At 40.3% G+C, this 13,249-nt stretch overlaps 1 protein-coding gene across 6 annotated transcripts in view; it reads left to right on the top strand.

The window, feature by feature from the left end:
* Nucleotides 1-13,249, top strand: part of ATG4A (autophagy related 4A cysteine peptidase) — a 52,975-nt gene that overhangs the window by 23,310 nt on the left and 16,416 nt on the right. For 3 of the 6 annotated variants that reach the window (XM_074359540.1, XM_010946104.3, XM_045509982.2), the window contains exons 2-3: nt 9,212-9,322; nt 12,252-12,323. In XM_074359540.1, coding sequence (XP_074215641.1) covers nt 9,212-9,322; nt 12,252-12,323 — 183 coding nt within the window. Of the gene's footprint in view, nt 1-3,685; nt 3,710-9,211; nt 9,323-10,625; nt 10,675-12,251; nt 12,324-13,249 lie in introns of those variants that run through there. The other 3 variants (XM_074359541.1, XM_074359542.1, XM_010946103.3) reach the window with 2 other exon arrangements.

Below are 13,249 nucleotides of genomic sequence, written 5' to 3'. Positions count from 1 at the left end.
TCTATTGTTTTTGACCTCTATTTTATTTATTTCCTCTCTGATCTTTATTATTTCCTTCCTTCTGGTGACTTTGGGCTTTGTTGTTCTTTTCCTAATTCTTTTAGGTGGTATGTTAGGTTGTTTATTTGATGTTTTTCTTATTTTTTGAGGAATGACTATATTGCTATAAACTTCCCTCTTAAAGCTACTTTTGCTACATCCCTTAGATTTTGGAATGTTGTTTCTCCATTTTCATTTATGTCAAGGTATTTTCTGATTTCCTCTTTGATTTCTTCATTGGCTTATTTGTTTTTTAGTAGCATGTTGTTTAGTCTCCATGTGTTCGTGGTTTTCCCATTTCCCTTCCTGTAATTGATTTCTAGTTTTATACCCGCTGTGGTCAGAAAAAATGCTTGATATAATTTCTATCATCTTTAATATTTGTTGATACTTGTTTTGAGGCCTAGCATGTGCTCTCTCCTGGAGAACATTCTATATGCGCTTGAAAAGAACATGTTTTTTCCTGTTTTTCTATGTAATGTCTTGTAGATTTCTATTAAGTCCAATTGGTATATTATGTCATTTAAGACCACTGTTGCCTTATTAATTTTCTGTCTAGATAATCTGTCCATTGATGTAAATGTGATGGTAAAGTCCCCTACTATTATTATATTATTGCCAATTTCTCCTTTCATGTCTGTTAGTATTTGCTTATATATTTAGGTCCTCCTGTTTTGGGTACATATTTGTTAACAAGTGTAATATCCTCATCTTGTTTTGAGCCCTTTATCATTATATAATACCCTTCTTTGTCCTTTGTTATAGCCTTTGTTTTTTTTTAAATTTTTTTAATTGAAGCATAGTCTGTTTACAATGTTGTCTTAATTTCTGGTGTACAACATAGTGATTCAGTTTTATATATATATATATATATATATGTGTGTGTGTGTGTATGTATTCCTTTTCATATTCTTTTTCATTATAGGCTATTGCAAGGCATTGAATACAATTTCCTGTGCTATACAGTGGTACTTGCTGTTTATCTCTTTCATATATGCTAGTTAGTATCTGCAAATCCAGAACTCCCAATTTATCTCTCCACCACCCCCTTCCTTCCCTGGTAACCACAAGTTTGTTTTCCATGTCTGTGAATCTGTTTCTGTTTTGTAAATAAGTTTGTCTCAATTTTTTAGATTCCACGTATAAGTGATATCATACGGTATTTTTCTCTTTCTGGCTTACTTCACTTAGTATGACAATCTTCAAGTCCATCCATGTTGCTGCAAATGGTATTATTTTAGTCTTTTTAATGGCTGAGTAGTATTCCATTGTGTATGCCACAACTTCTTTATCCAATCATCTGTTCATGGACATTTAGTTTGCTTCCGTGTCTTGGCTACTGTAAATAGTACTGCTGTGAACATTGGGGTGCCTATATCTTTGTGAATTAGAGTTTCCTCCAGATATATGCCCAGGGGTGGGATTGATGGATCATATAGCCTTTGTTTTAAAATCCATTTTGTCTGATATGAGGATTGCTACCTTCGCTTTCTTTTGCATGTTTCTGTTCTCATGAAACACCATCTTCCATGTCCTCACTTTTATTCTACCCATGTCTTTATCCCTGAAGCAAGTCTCTTATAGGTAGCATATTGAAGAGTCTTGTTTTTTATCTAGTTCACCACTCTATGTCTTTTGATTGTATCATATAGTCCATTGACATTTAAAGTAATTATTGATAAGTATGTACTTATTACCATTTTATTACTTGTTTCCTGGTGGTTTTTGTTGTTCTTCTCATTTCTTCTTCTTTGTGCTTATTCCCGTGTGGTTTGATGTTTTTCTTTAGTAGTATGCTTGTTTTCCTTTCTTCTCAGTTTTTGTGTGTCTATTATAGGATTTGGATTTGTGGTTACCATGAGGTTCATATATGTTGACCTATAATTATGTCTACTTGTTTTAAACTAGTAGTTGTTTTAAGTTCAAACACATTCTAAAAGATCTACAATTTTTACTCCCCTCCCCCAAATTTTTTTTGCTTTTTTCCCCTACATTTTATGTTTTTGATGTCATATTTTACGTCTTCAGTCTTATCCCATTACTGTTTATTGTATTTACAGTTGCTTTTACAATTTCATGTCTTTTAATCTACATACTAGCTTATTTAAGTGGTTGATCCTCGGTCTTACTATAATACTTGTCTCTCCTAGTGGGATTTTCCCTTTCCAATAAATTATTACTTCTTTTCCATTTAGAGAAGACCCTTCAACATTTTAGGGTAAGCTGAGTATTGATGAACTACTTCAGTTTTTGCTTATCTGAGAAGTCTTTTATCTCTCCTATTCTAAGTGATAATCTTGCTAGGTAGAGTATCCTAAGTTGCAGGTTTTTCCTGTTCAGCACTTTGAATATATCATGCCACTTCCTTCTGGCCTGCAAAGTTTCTACAGAGAGATCAGCTAATAGCCTTATGGGGATTCTCTTGAATATGGCTCTTTGTTTTTCTCTTGCTGCCTTTGAAATTCTCTCTTTATCTGTATCTTTTGCCATTTTAATTATGATACGTCTTGGTATGGGTCTGTTTGGGTTCATCTTGTTTGGGATCCTCTGTGATATCTGTAGATGGATATTTGTTTCCTTCTTCAGGTTTGGGAAGTTTTCAGCTATAATTTCTTTAAATACATTTTTTATCCCCTTTTCTCTCTCTTCTTCTGGAACCCCTATGATGCAAATATTTGGATGCTTTACTGTTATCACAGAGATCTCTTCAGTTGCTTTCATTTTTTAAAATTTGTTTTTCTTTCTACTGTTCTGATTGGGTGGTTTCTATTATTTTGTCTTCTAGATCACTTATGCATTCCTCTGTATCACTTTGTCTGCTATTCTTTCCTTCTAATGTGTGTTTTATTTCAGCTCTTGGGTTATTAATTTCTGATTGGGTCTTTTTTTTTTAATATTTTCTCATTCCTTGTTGAAATGTTCACTGTTTAGATCAATTATTTTCCCTAATTTAGTTAACATTTTTGTTACCAATGTTTGGAATTCTTTATCTGATAAGTTTTTTATTTCTGTTTCATTATTTTTTCAGAGATTTTCTCTTGTTCTTTTGATTGAGACTAGTTAGTCTCCCTTTTTGTTTTTGCTTAACTTTCTTGCCTCTATGAATTTAGGTTAAGACAGTTATCCATTGTGATCTTGAAAGTGTATCCTTCTGTGGGAGTGTCCCTATACAGACTGTGTGTGTGTCTGATGCCTTTGATAGGAGAGCTAGGTTTGACATGGACGTCACATCTTTCCTCAGGGTGTGCTGGCAGCTATTGCCTTGGTAGCTGGTGTGGCTGGAGGTGTAAGGGCTAGAGCTAGTGCTGGGTGTGGGCAGTGCTTCCTCTCTACACATTGGCTGTAACTGCCCTGTTAGAGGTATGGTCTGATCTCAAGTTGCTGAAGCAGAAGCCCTGAGGGTGGGGCTTGAGCTGGATCTCTTCCCTTTAAGTGTGTGTTTTTCCCTTTCCCTGCTCCAGGACCTTTGCCCCGGAGGAGGGGAGTACTGAAGCAAGTGTGGCTGGTGTGCTGACAGAGGTCTGATATGTAGGTGTCCACGGCTCTGCTTAGACATAACCTCGAGTACAAATCCCCTTTGTCCCTCACAGCCTCTGCCACCCCTGCCCTGTTGTGGAACCACTCTGCAGGACTGGCGATGCCCATATGGCCTCTCCTTGTATACTGAGAGGTAAGCTGTGGTGCAGCAGCCACCATCAGTGATCTGGGCAGCTTCTGAGGTGCCGCTTGAGTTAGAGCTAAGAAGGGCTGCTGCTGCCTCACCTGGGCTCTGCTATGGGACTGGGTTGCCTCTGTGTCCCATGGTTGAGACTTTTCCCCTGTTGTGGCTGCCCCAGATCCAGTGCAGTGCTGTGGCATGGTTTGAGCAGGGCCAGAGCATTCTTTTGGCACAGGCCGGGGAGTGCATGGGGAGCCGGTTGTGGGAAACTGGCAGCCACTAAGGCAGACCCCTCTCTGCCCTGCCTCAGGGGAAGCTCCCCTAGGTCTCGCACAGCTAATCACTATCCCCAGCCTCAGTTGCTCCCACCTTGTTGTGGAACCATTCTGCAGGGCAGACAGGATCCTTGTGATCTCTCTGTGTGTATCAGGAGTGGGGAGCGAGCTGTGGTCGGGTGACTGCCATCAGAGATCTGGGTGGCTTCTGGGGTCACTGCTTGAGTTAGTGTCAATGGTGTCCACTGCCACTCAACTTGGGCTCCACCCCAGGACTGGTTCGCCTCTGCATCCCATGGTCAAGTCTTTTTCCTGGTCATGGCTGCCCCAGAACCAGTGCTGTGCTGTGGCATGAAGTGAATGGGATGGGAGCATTTGCTTAGTTCCAGCTGGGTTGCCTGAGGAACTAGTCATGGGAAACTGGCAGCCCCTAGAGCAGATCTCTCTCCACCCTGCCTCAGGGGCAGCCAGCATGCCTGCACTCCTCATGAGCAGATTCCAGTCTGCTCCAGCCCTTCTCTTTGTCCCAGCTTTCCTCCCACCAGGCAAGGGGGCTTGTCTCTTCCACATAGAACCCCAGGACTGGGACACCCAGTATGTGGCTCGATCTGTTCACTCCCCAGGGCTGGTGTCCATCTATGTGATTTCCCTTTTCCTCTGAGTCCCTTCCCAGGGGTATAGGTCTCCACTTGATCACTTTTCTTCCCCTTCTATCTAATTACGTGTAGATTGTTCTTACAGCCTTGGTTGTACAGGAGTCCTTCTGCCAGTTTCCAGTTAGTTTTAGTGATAATTGTTCCATATGTAGATGTATTTTTGATGTGTTCATGCTAAAGATGGGCTCCATGTCCTCTTTTTCTACCATCTTGATCTCTTCTCACTCACTTTCCTTCCTTGTAATACTTATTGTTTTTAGTTGTTCCTAGACCTATCCTCTCTACTAGATTAAAAGCTTTTGGAGGATGGAGGCTACATCTCAGTGATGTTTTATCATCTGTGCTTAGCACACAGTAGGTATTCTGTAAAAGTTTATGGAATGAGTATATGAATGTATATTCAGCCCTTACCATATCTGTCTCCCATGAACATTTTCTTATATTTTTGAAGCTGTAACCCGACAGTAAATGTGTATGTATTAAATGTGTGAATATAACAAAAAAGAAACAGACTCACAGATATAGAGAACAAACTAGTGGTTACTAGTAGGGAGAGGGATGGGGGAGGGGCAAGGTAGGGGTAGAGGATTAATAGGTACCAACTACTATGTATAAAATAAATAAGCTACAAGAATATATAGTACAAAACAGGGAATATAGCCAACATTTTATAACTATGAATGGAATATAGCCTTTAAAAATTGTGAATCACTATGTTGTACACCTGAAACTTACATAAGATTGTACATTAACTGTAGGGCAACAAAAAAAATGTAAAAATGTGTATATATTGCTGAGAAGGCTGTTTTGGAACCAGCAGTGTCCTGACATGCTTTTAGAATAAGGTGACCTACAGGAAGATATGCTGTGGTGTCTCCGGCTTTTTCTGGCTCTGAGATTCTGTGACCCTTTGATTTCACCTGAGAGTGTGTTGTTTGTGGGTCTGAAACACCCCAGAATCTAGGAGCTTTGATGTACCATTCTTTGTTAAGCCATACCAGAAAATTTGTTGTTTAAAGTGATTTTTCACTTATTTGCAGTTTTACAAAATAACCCTTAAAAATACAGTCAATTACTGGAAAGCAAATTATTAAAGTAAGTCATCAGCAAAAATGGCAGAGTGAGGACCTCTGAAAAGTCTACCCATAATAGAAATGAAAAGAACTGGCAAAAATGATCAGAATCAACTTTTTCAGAACTCTGGAAATTAACCAAAGGGTTACACCAGTTTGGAGAGTATTTATTCATGAAAAATGACCAAAATAGTGAGCTTTGTGGCGTTTTCACTTTCACCTTGCCTATCCTTTGCTCTCTAGCTTTGCAGTAGCCTTGAGAACCCAGAGCCTGCAATCACAGGGAGCTGGCAGCTTGGTAGCCCCTGGAGGACATAGAATGGGGTTGGAGCTCCTGTAAAGCCTCATTTCTAGAGAATTGTCATTATTTAATCTGTCTGCCATCCCCAGAAGACCCCACATTCAGGACTTGTATTTATTTGCCCTGACTTGGAGGTGCAAAAAGCCTTCCCCCCAGGGCTTTGTTTGAAAACCATTAGAAGCAATAGATTAACTTTACAGCTGTTTGAGGAATAGATGACCAAAAAGTTTAAAAGGAAAAGCTGGGGAGTAATATGTCCACTGGGGCTTTGAAAAGGTCTGGCATGCTCCTGGGAATCTAGAAGACCACATGCATGCTCGGGGCTATGTGCATTCCCAAGGCTGCGTGGGAGGCTCAGGAAGACCAGAGAGGACTCTAAGCTCTCACTCTGGCTGACCTTGAGCTCTGTACCAGCAGAAAGAGAAGACTAAGGCAGAGTTAATCAACTGCCTGGCTGAGTGTTGAAGGCATGCCCCAATGTGTACACAGAGCCCTTTGGCCAAGACTGGGAGACTTTTTGGTTCTGGATGCTTATGGAAATCTTTTTTTCAATTATTAGTCAACCACGAAGCTAACCCAGTACAGACTTCAGTGCAATGATCATTAAAGTAGAATGAAACAGAGTGAAGCCTGTTGTCCATCAGACCTTGAAGAAGCTAATTCTTGGTCCACCAAGTTGCAGAATTTGTAGCTCTACCTGTATAGTCCCTATGTCCTTAAACAGGCTGAGAGGGCAAGGAACTCATGTGGGGCTGATGTCTTGTTTGTTAATATTAAGGCAAGACCAAAGTAGTTTATGAAAAAGTTTTTTTTAAAGGATTGCTGTTAATTATAAGTGATTCTTTTGGAAATGCCATTTCGCTTCCGCACCTCAACTACATCCCAGTTTGCTTCTTCATCTCTCTGAGTTCTTCTTGTGGAAGACCCATTCCTCTTTCTCCCCCAGCTCCCTTGTATCTACTCTCCCCAGGTTACTGCTCTTAGCTTCTGCTAATCTCATCTTCTGTTCTGGCTTTCATTTGTTTCATCCATGTAGCTTTCAACTTGGGCTGGCTATGGCCTAACACACTGCATTCTGAGAGTCTGTTTTCTAAGAGAGTATTAGGAAGAACAGAGACTGTAATGGCCTTTATGCTGGCCTGAGAGGGGTGGAAGTGCAAGAGGAAAATTCTTTGGCTACCATTTTGGTCAGACCATCTCAAATGAAGCAGTGTGGTTCTCACAGGCTTTAAGAGGCTGTACTAATTTGACCAGATAGCTGGGCAGTGACTCACTGAGACAGGGCTGGTGATAGAGATTTTTTTTTCTCAGCCAGTACTAAAAAAAGACCCAATGCTTGTATGCATACATGCTGTACATTCATCCGATGCCACCCTCCCTCATCCCTACCAGGGGAATGCCAGAGAGGTTGTCCCTTTCCCACATTCTACTCCAGCTACTTATATTCTGTTTTTTTTTTCTCTTTTCTAGGCTACACTGGATATTCGTTTTAACCTGATTTCTCTTGCCTGTGAGGGGTAGAGAGTAGGGTGAGAAGGTACACAGTGTGATTTACACCACCTCAGTCCACCACCTCCTGGGGGTGGCCTGACCTGGATGATCATTTTTAGCCTGGAATTTCCTGGGCATGGGCCCGGGGCCGAGGCCAGTGGCAGAAAGGCTAAGATGGCACAGGCTCTCTGGCAGATTGGGCAGTGATGAGTTTTCACTGGGGAATGAAATCGCTGTCTCATCTCTAACATCTTTAGGTCTGAAATACTGCCAAGGCTAATGACCCTAATGATTAAAACATCTTGAGGAGAAAGGCTACTTAAATCCCTGAAAGATTGGACTTCTGGAATATGTTTCAAGAAAGGCCGTATCCCTGGGTAGCTGTGTTTCTAAAATTATAACTTTAAACAAATTATAACTTCAGTTTACACCAATTAATTATACAAAGCGTAACTTCAACCTCCAACCAAGTAACCTGTTTTCGTGATCAGATAAGACTCATTTATACTTAAGAACATTTATTTCTATGAAAACAGCATGCTCCTGCCTTAGAAAACAAAGCCAGAAGAAAACAATTTGTCCTTTAAAATGAGTTAAACACACCCACAATGCCATTTTTTATAGGAAACCCTTCCCTTGGTGCTCTTAGGGACAGCTTTGGGACAGTGCCTGCAGCTACTTGTAGCTGCACAAAATGACCCCTACTCTCTCTGAGATCCCCTCCCCACATGGGCCTGCAGAGCCTCCAAGAGCTGAGAGGAGAAGGTGTGTGTTGGGTATCTCAGCTTTGAACTTGAAATATGGTTTGTCATCGAAATACCATCAACTATGAAATATACTATCAATTTGATTTTTCCACTTACAGGTTAAGATAGATTCTTCTGGGCTGGCTTGCAAATTTATTTACTGCCTACAATATTATTTCTCTCAGAAAACTACTTAAAGAGAACTTCTGCGATAGGACCCCTTCATAAGTCAGATCTTTTCCCCGCAGGAGGTACAAAAGTGGATTTTAAACCCATCCCACTCTACATGGTCATACGTTTTGAGAGTGTGGCCTGTGAATTCATGAGATTTAGTTATATTTTGTTCAGTTACTTTCTCTTGAGTATAATAAATAACCACAGTCATTTGTGCATGCTAAGAACAAGTTTTATTTATCAGCAGCTTCAAGAGCCTTCTTTGCAGAATTCATCAGTGAATGAAATGGCAAATGAAAGGACTGTTAAACATCTTGTCTTCCAGCTAAAATACTATGTTTTCACAGTTGTATAATCTTTCAAGATTGTCATAGCTCCTTCTAAACCACTGGCTGCTGGAACCCTCGTGATACTCCCTGCGACATGGACAGGGATTAGATGTGCAGGTATTAGTGTATCACCTTGCTACTCTCCCACTCAGAGAAGCTAGAAAGTGGCTATTTACAAAGAAAGCCCCATTGGAGAGAAAAAAAAGGTTGACATAACTGTGACCAAAAAGATGGTGCTAAATGGGACCATGAAAAAGGGAAGGTCAAAATAGACGGTTAAGAGGAAATCCCTCTACTAAAGGATTTTGAGGCCTTGTCAGTGTCTTTGTTCCTCAAGGAAAAGGATTTGCTTCCGTTAGATTTGAGCCAGTGACCCTTTACAACTTCAGGACAAAGGTAATAATCAGTAAACCACAGAAGCAAGCCCCCTGTATTAAATTTTGCTGAAGTTTCTTTCCTTTTCTTTCAGTTTTATCCAAGTATGAAAACCAGATTACTATTTTCACTGACTACCTAGAAGAATTTCCAGATGCAGATGAGCTGGTATGGATCTTGGGGAAACAGCATCTTCTGAAAACGGGTAAGGTTTGGTAGCATTTGTCTGTGAGAACCCAAATGACGTGTGTGCCCGAGGTTAAGGTCCTATCTTGTTTTCCTCCTTGGGTTGATAGGTGTTAATGCTACTCCTGGGTGTATTTACCTTGCAGCTAGAGGTGTTTAAGCCTCAGGCCCCTTGTTTGCACACAAAGTCCCTTCCAAGGCCCTGAGAGGCCTTAGGAGTGTGTTCCCATGGTCATAGGTGATTGTACAATTTGAAAAAGTCAGATATTTGTATTCTTTTCCTTAAAGGAGAACCCCCGAATTCTATAAGTCTCGCATTTCAAAAAACATGGACCCACTCCTAGTATCGCTAACCAGTACCTAGTCTTTGATGACTGGGCTACATACTTCTCATTCCTCTCATGTCCTTTTATGTCTAGATGAAAAACATTGTCACCTAAGGGACTTCTAAAGGGCCCAAGGCTGTCAGAAACAGTATCAGACACTGAGAAGCCTTGTAGTTGTAGAGCTTCTGCTGACTGCAGCGCTGTCTCAGTTTATCTGATTTTGTATAGAACTTTTAGCCACTGCAGCTAGATGAAAAGGAGGCTTGGATTTTTCTTCCTTACCCTTACATTCTTGTAGACCTTTTAACGTGAAACTGCTGACAACCCAGCACCTAGATAAAGCCTGAACTTGGAGAGAGGCAGCTCTGATACTTTATGTCTGAGGAGAGATCCTCTTTGGAGGGCCTAGCATAGAGGGAGGGACAGGGAGAAGCTGATGAAAAGGCAGGAGAGGAAGGTAACATCTAGCTCTGTCTGAGTCTGGCTTCATCCATTTTATTGGAAAAATCCTGAACAGTGGAGAGGGCCTAGCTCTAGCAACTAGGAGGCCTTTTGTATTCAGATTCCTCTCCTACCTTGGATAAGTCACTTTCTCTTTCTGGATCTTAACTCCTTTCACCAGTACTTAACATGAGGGGGACTGGAGATGATGTCTTCCAGTTCTACGTTCCATGACAGTGGGAATCCCCAGGTTGCCAAATATACCCATATTCAAATGTTAAGTTGGAAAATGCCTTTAAAAGTGAAATTATTGTTAAAATGTCTATACAACTTCCCCCAGCCTTTCTAGCATATGGGCAAGCTGGAAGGCAGAGAGACTATCAGAGGAAGGAGTGAGTGAGCATTTGAAAGGAGGGTACATGATAACAGCTAACAGTTAGCTTACTAATTTAGGCTTACTGTGTACTGTACCATCGAAGCACTTTCCATGTAGTATTATCTTGTTGATACTCAAAACTCTGTGAAGTAGGTACTATCATTCTCCCCATTTTGCAGATGAGGAAACTGAAGCTCAGAGAGGTTAAGTGACAAGGCCACACAGTTGGTAAGTAGCAGAATCAGGGTTCAACCCCAGGCAGAGTATGACTCCAGAAGTCTTACTCTTAACCATTTTACATCTACTTCCCATATCTGCTGGGCACTGGGGACATGAAGGGGAGGGAAAATCCAGACAGCTCAACTTTCTGATTTGTTCAAAGGAAAGGCAGTGATACAGGAAAATGTGGGGTGAGAGGATCGCCATGTCCCAGGTCTTGGTTGAGAATTCAAGAGTGAGTCACAGTTGAATAAAAGTCGATTTATTCAGAGAGTTACATATTCCATAGACAGAGAGCAGGCTGTCTCAGAGGGAAAGAGAAAGGCCATGAAGTGTGGGGTTTGGGGCTTAGTTTAAAGTAGAAGTAGATACACACTCCATAGACAGAGTGAGGGCCATCTAGGAGGGAGCGAAAGCCTGTGAGGCATGGTGTTGCTAGTAATTATGGGCTCAGTAGCTTCATACGCTAACAAGTGGGAGGATTATTCCAACTATTTTGGGGAAAGAACTGGGATTACCAGGAATTGGGCCAGTGCCCACTTTTTATCTTTTATGGTTAGCCTTGGAGCTGTCATGGCGCCTGTGGAAGTACCACTTACCATGTTAATATATTACAGTGAGCGTGTAATGAAGCTCAGGGTCTACTGGAAGTCAAGTCTCCCACTATCTTGGGCCTCAAGGTCTGTTTGGAGCTGAATTTTCCACCACCTTGGTGTTAATTGCTGTGTCATTCCTTGAATGACTGTGTCCTGTCCCCTTCCTTTCTGTCTCAGTAGAAGAGAAAACAGACTGTTGGCTAAAATTGAATTTCTTTTTCTTTTTTTAAAATGCAATGGCTATAAGTTCTATACAGAATACAAATATGGATGTGTTGTTGAGAAGAGGGAGAGAGAAGACTAAGAAAGACAGAACCACATCTAAGTACAGATGGAAGTGTGGAAGCCATATTTGTGGCCATCGAAGTAAATTTATGCTATAAACTATGTGAAAGTGTGCTTTGAAAAAAATATACAAAAGCATTTGTGATGTTATATATCCATTTCAATTACAAATGCCAGTTGCACTAGGTAGTATTGATAAATTTCTTACACACTTAGTCTGCTTAGCAGGATCATTTCCTATTTAGTTAAACATTAGTGTGTGTACACACATGCATATAGCTCATCCTTAGTTTTAGATAATAGACAGTGGATGCTGATGAGAGATCGAGCCAACCATCATCATTCAGGTAGGGGCTGACCGCCTTGTTAGTGGTTAACCCAGGATCCTTGCTTTTCCTAGTCCTTGTCTTTTGGCCATGACCCCAGTGTTAAGTAACTGCCAGGGCTATGGAGCTCAGTGAGAAGGAGATAGGCTCTACCCAACATCATTGTACCAGCCAGTAGCTCTGGTCAAAACATAGGTGGGAGGAAATGCTGAAATTATTTGGCTAAAGTGAGACTGGGATTCCTATGAATTTCCCTAGCCTCATAACAATGGAATTGACTGGTTATTTGCAAATGAGTTTGCTGCTGGCTCAGAAATCAAAGGCAGATATCTTTAGTTGGGATATGGTGATTTAATATTAATTTCACATTTAATTACAGAAAAATCTAAGCTGTTGTCTGATATAAGTGCTCGTCTATGGTTTACATACAGAAGGAAATTTTCACCAATTGGTAGGTATATCATTTGTTGTACTATGCTTTCTTCCTTATAGATAGCTTGCCTGAGGTTATCAGTGGCTTCACAGAGCCTCAGAATTAACAGCTAACTATGGTGAAGAATTTAATTTCGGGGAGTAGTTAAGTCTTATGCTTTATCCAGAAGCTTCATTGCCAAAGTGCCTCATTATGTATGGTTCCATGGTGTTCCTATGTAATGCCAGTATACTTCTGAGCCCACCGCCAAGCGTTCAGGCACTTAGACATATTACTTGTTTTACTTCTAAGAGCAAGGAAAACGTCAAATAAACTTTTAATTTGAACAATATCTATTAAATTACAACCCACTGCTTTGTGAAGCTACTTGATTATTAAAAATAACTGTATATATATATAATATATATATATAATTATATATATATATACAGTTATATATATACACAAAATCTTATGGTAGCTCACAGAGAAAAAAATGTGACAATGAATATATATATGTTCATGTATAACTGAAAAATTGTGCTGAACACTGGAATTTGACACAACATTGTAAAATGATTATAAATCAATAAAAATGTTTAAAAAAATGATTGTACCTTGAAGCAAAGAAAATAATTCCTTTGACTTTTATTTTTTCCTTTGAGATAAAAACATCTTGTCACTGACAGTTGAATTATAATAGATTTGCTTGGAATGAATTCTAGGCAGTTAAGAGCACATGCTGCTGGCCAGAAAAAAGGACAATTCAATAAGCAAAGTGGATAGGATTCCTCTAGAGACAATTTGTAAATTTTTGCAAGTAGGGTGACCAGTTCCTAGTCTCATGGCCTGATAGGAAAGGATTATCCAACTTAAATGGTGGAAACTATTCTCCTAAGAGGAAACCTATCTGACTGATTTTGGTTCACACTGGACCTAGTAACTGGAATGCAATCAGCCTTTTT

This window comes from Camelus bactrianus, chromosome X (genome assembly GCF_048773025.1).
Source record: "Camelus bactrianus isolate YW-2024 breed Bactrian camel chromosome X, ASM4877302v1, whole genome shotgun sequence".
NCBI lineage: Eukaryota > Metazoa > Chordata > Mammalia > Artiodactyla > Camelidae > Camelus > Camelus bactrianus.
This window is presented reverse-complemented; position numbering and strand designations above follow the sequence as displayed.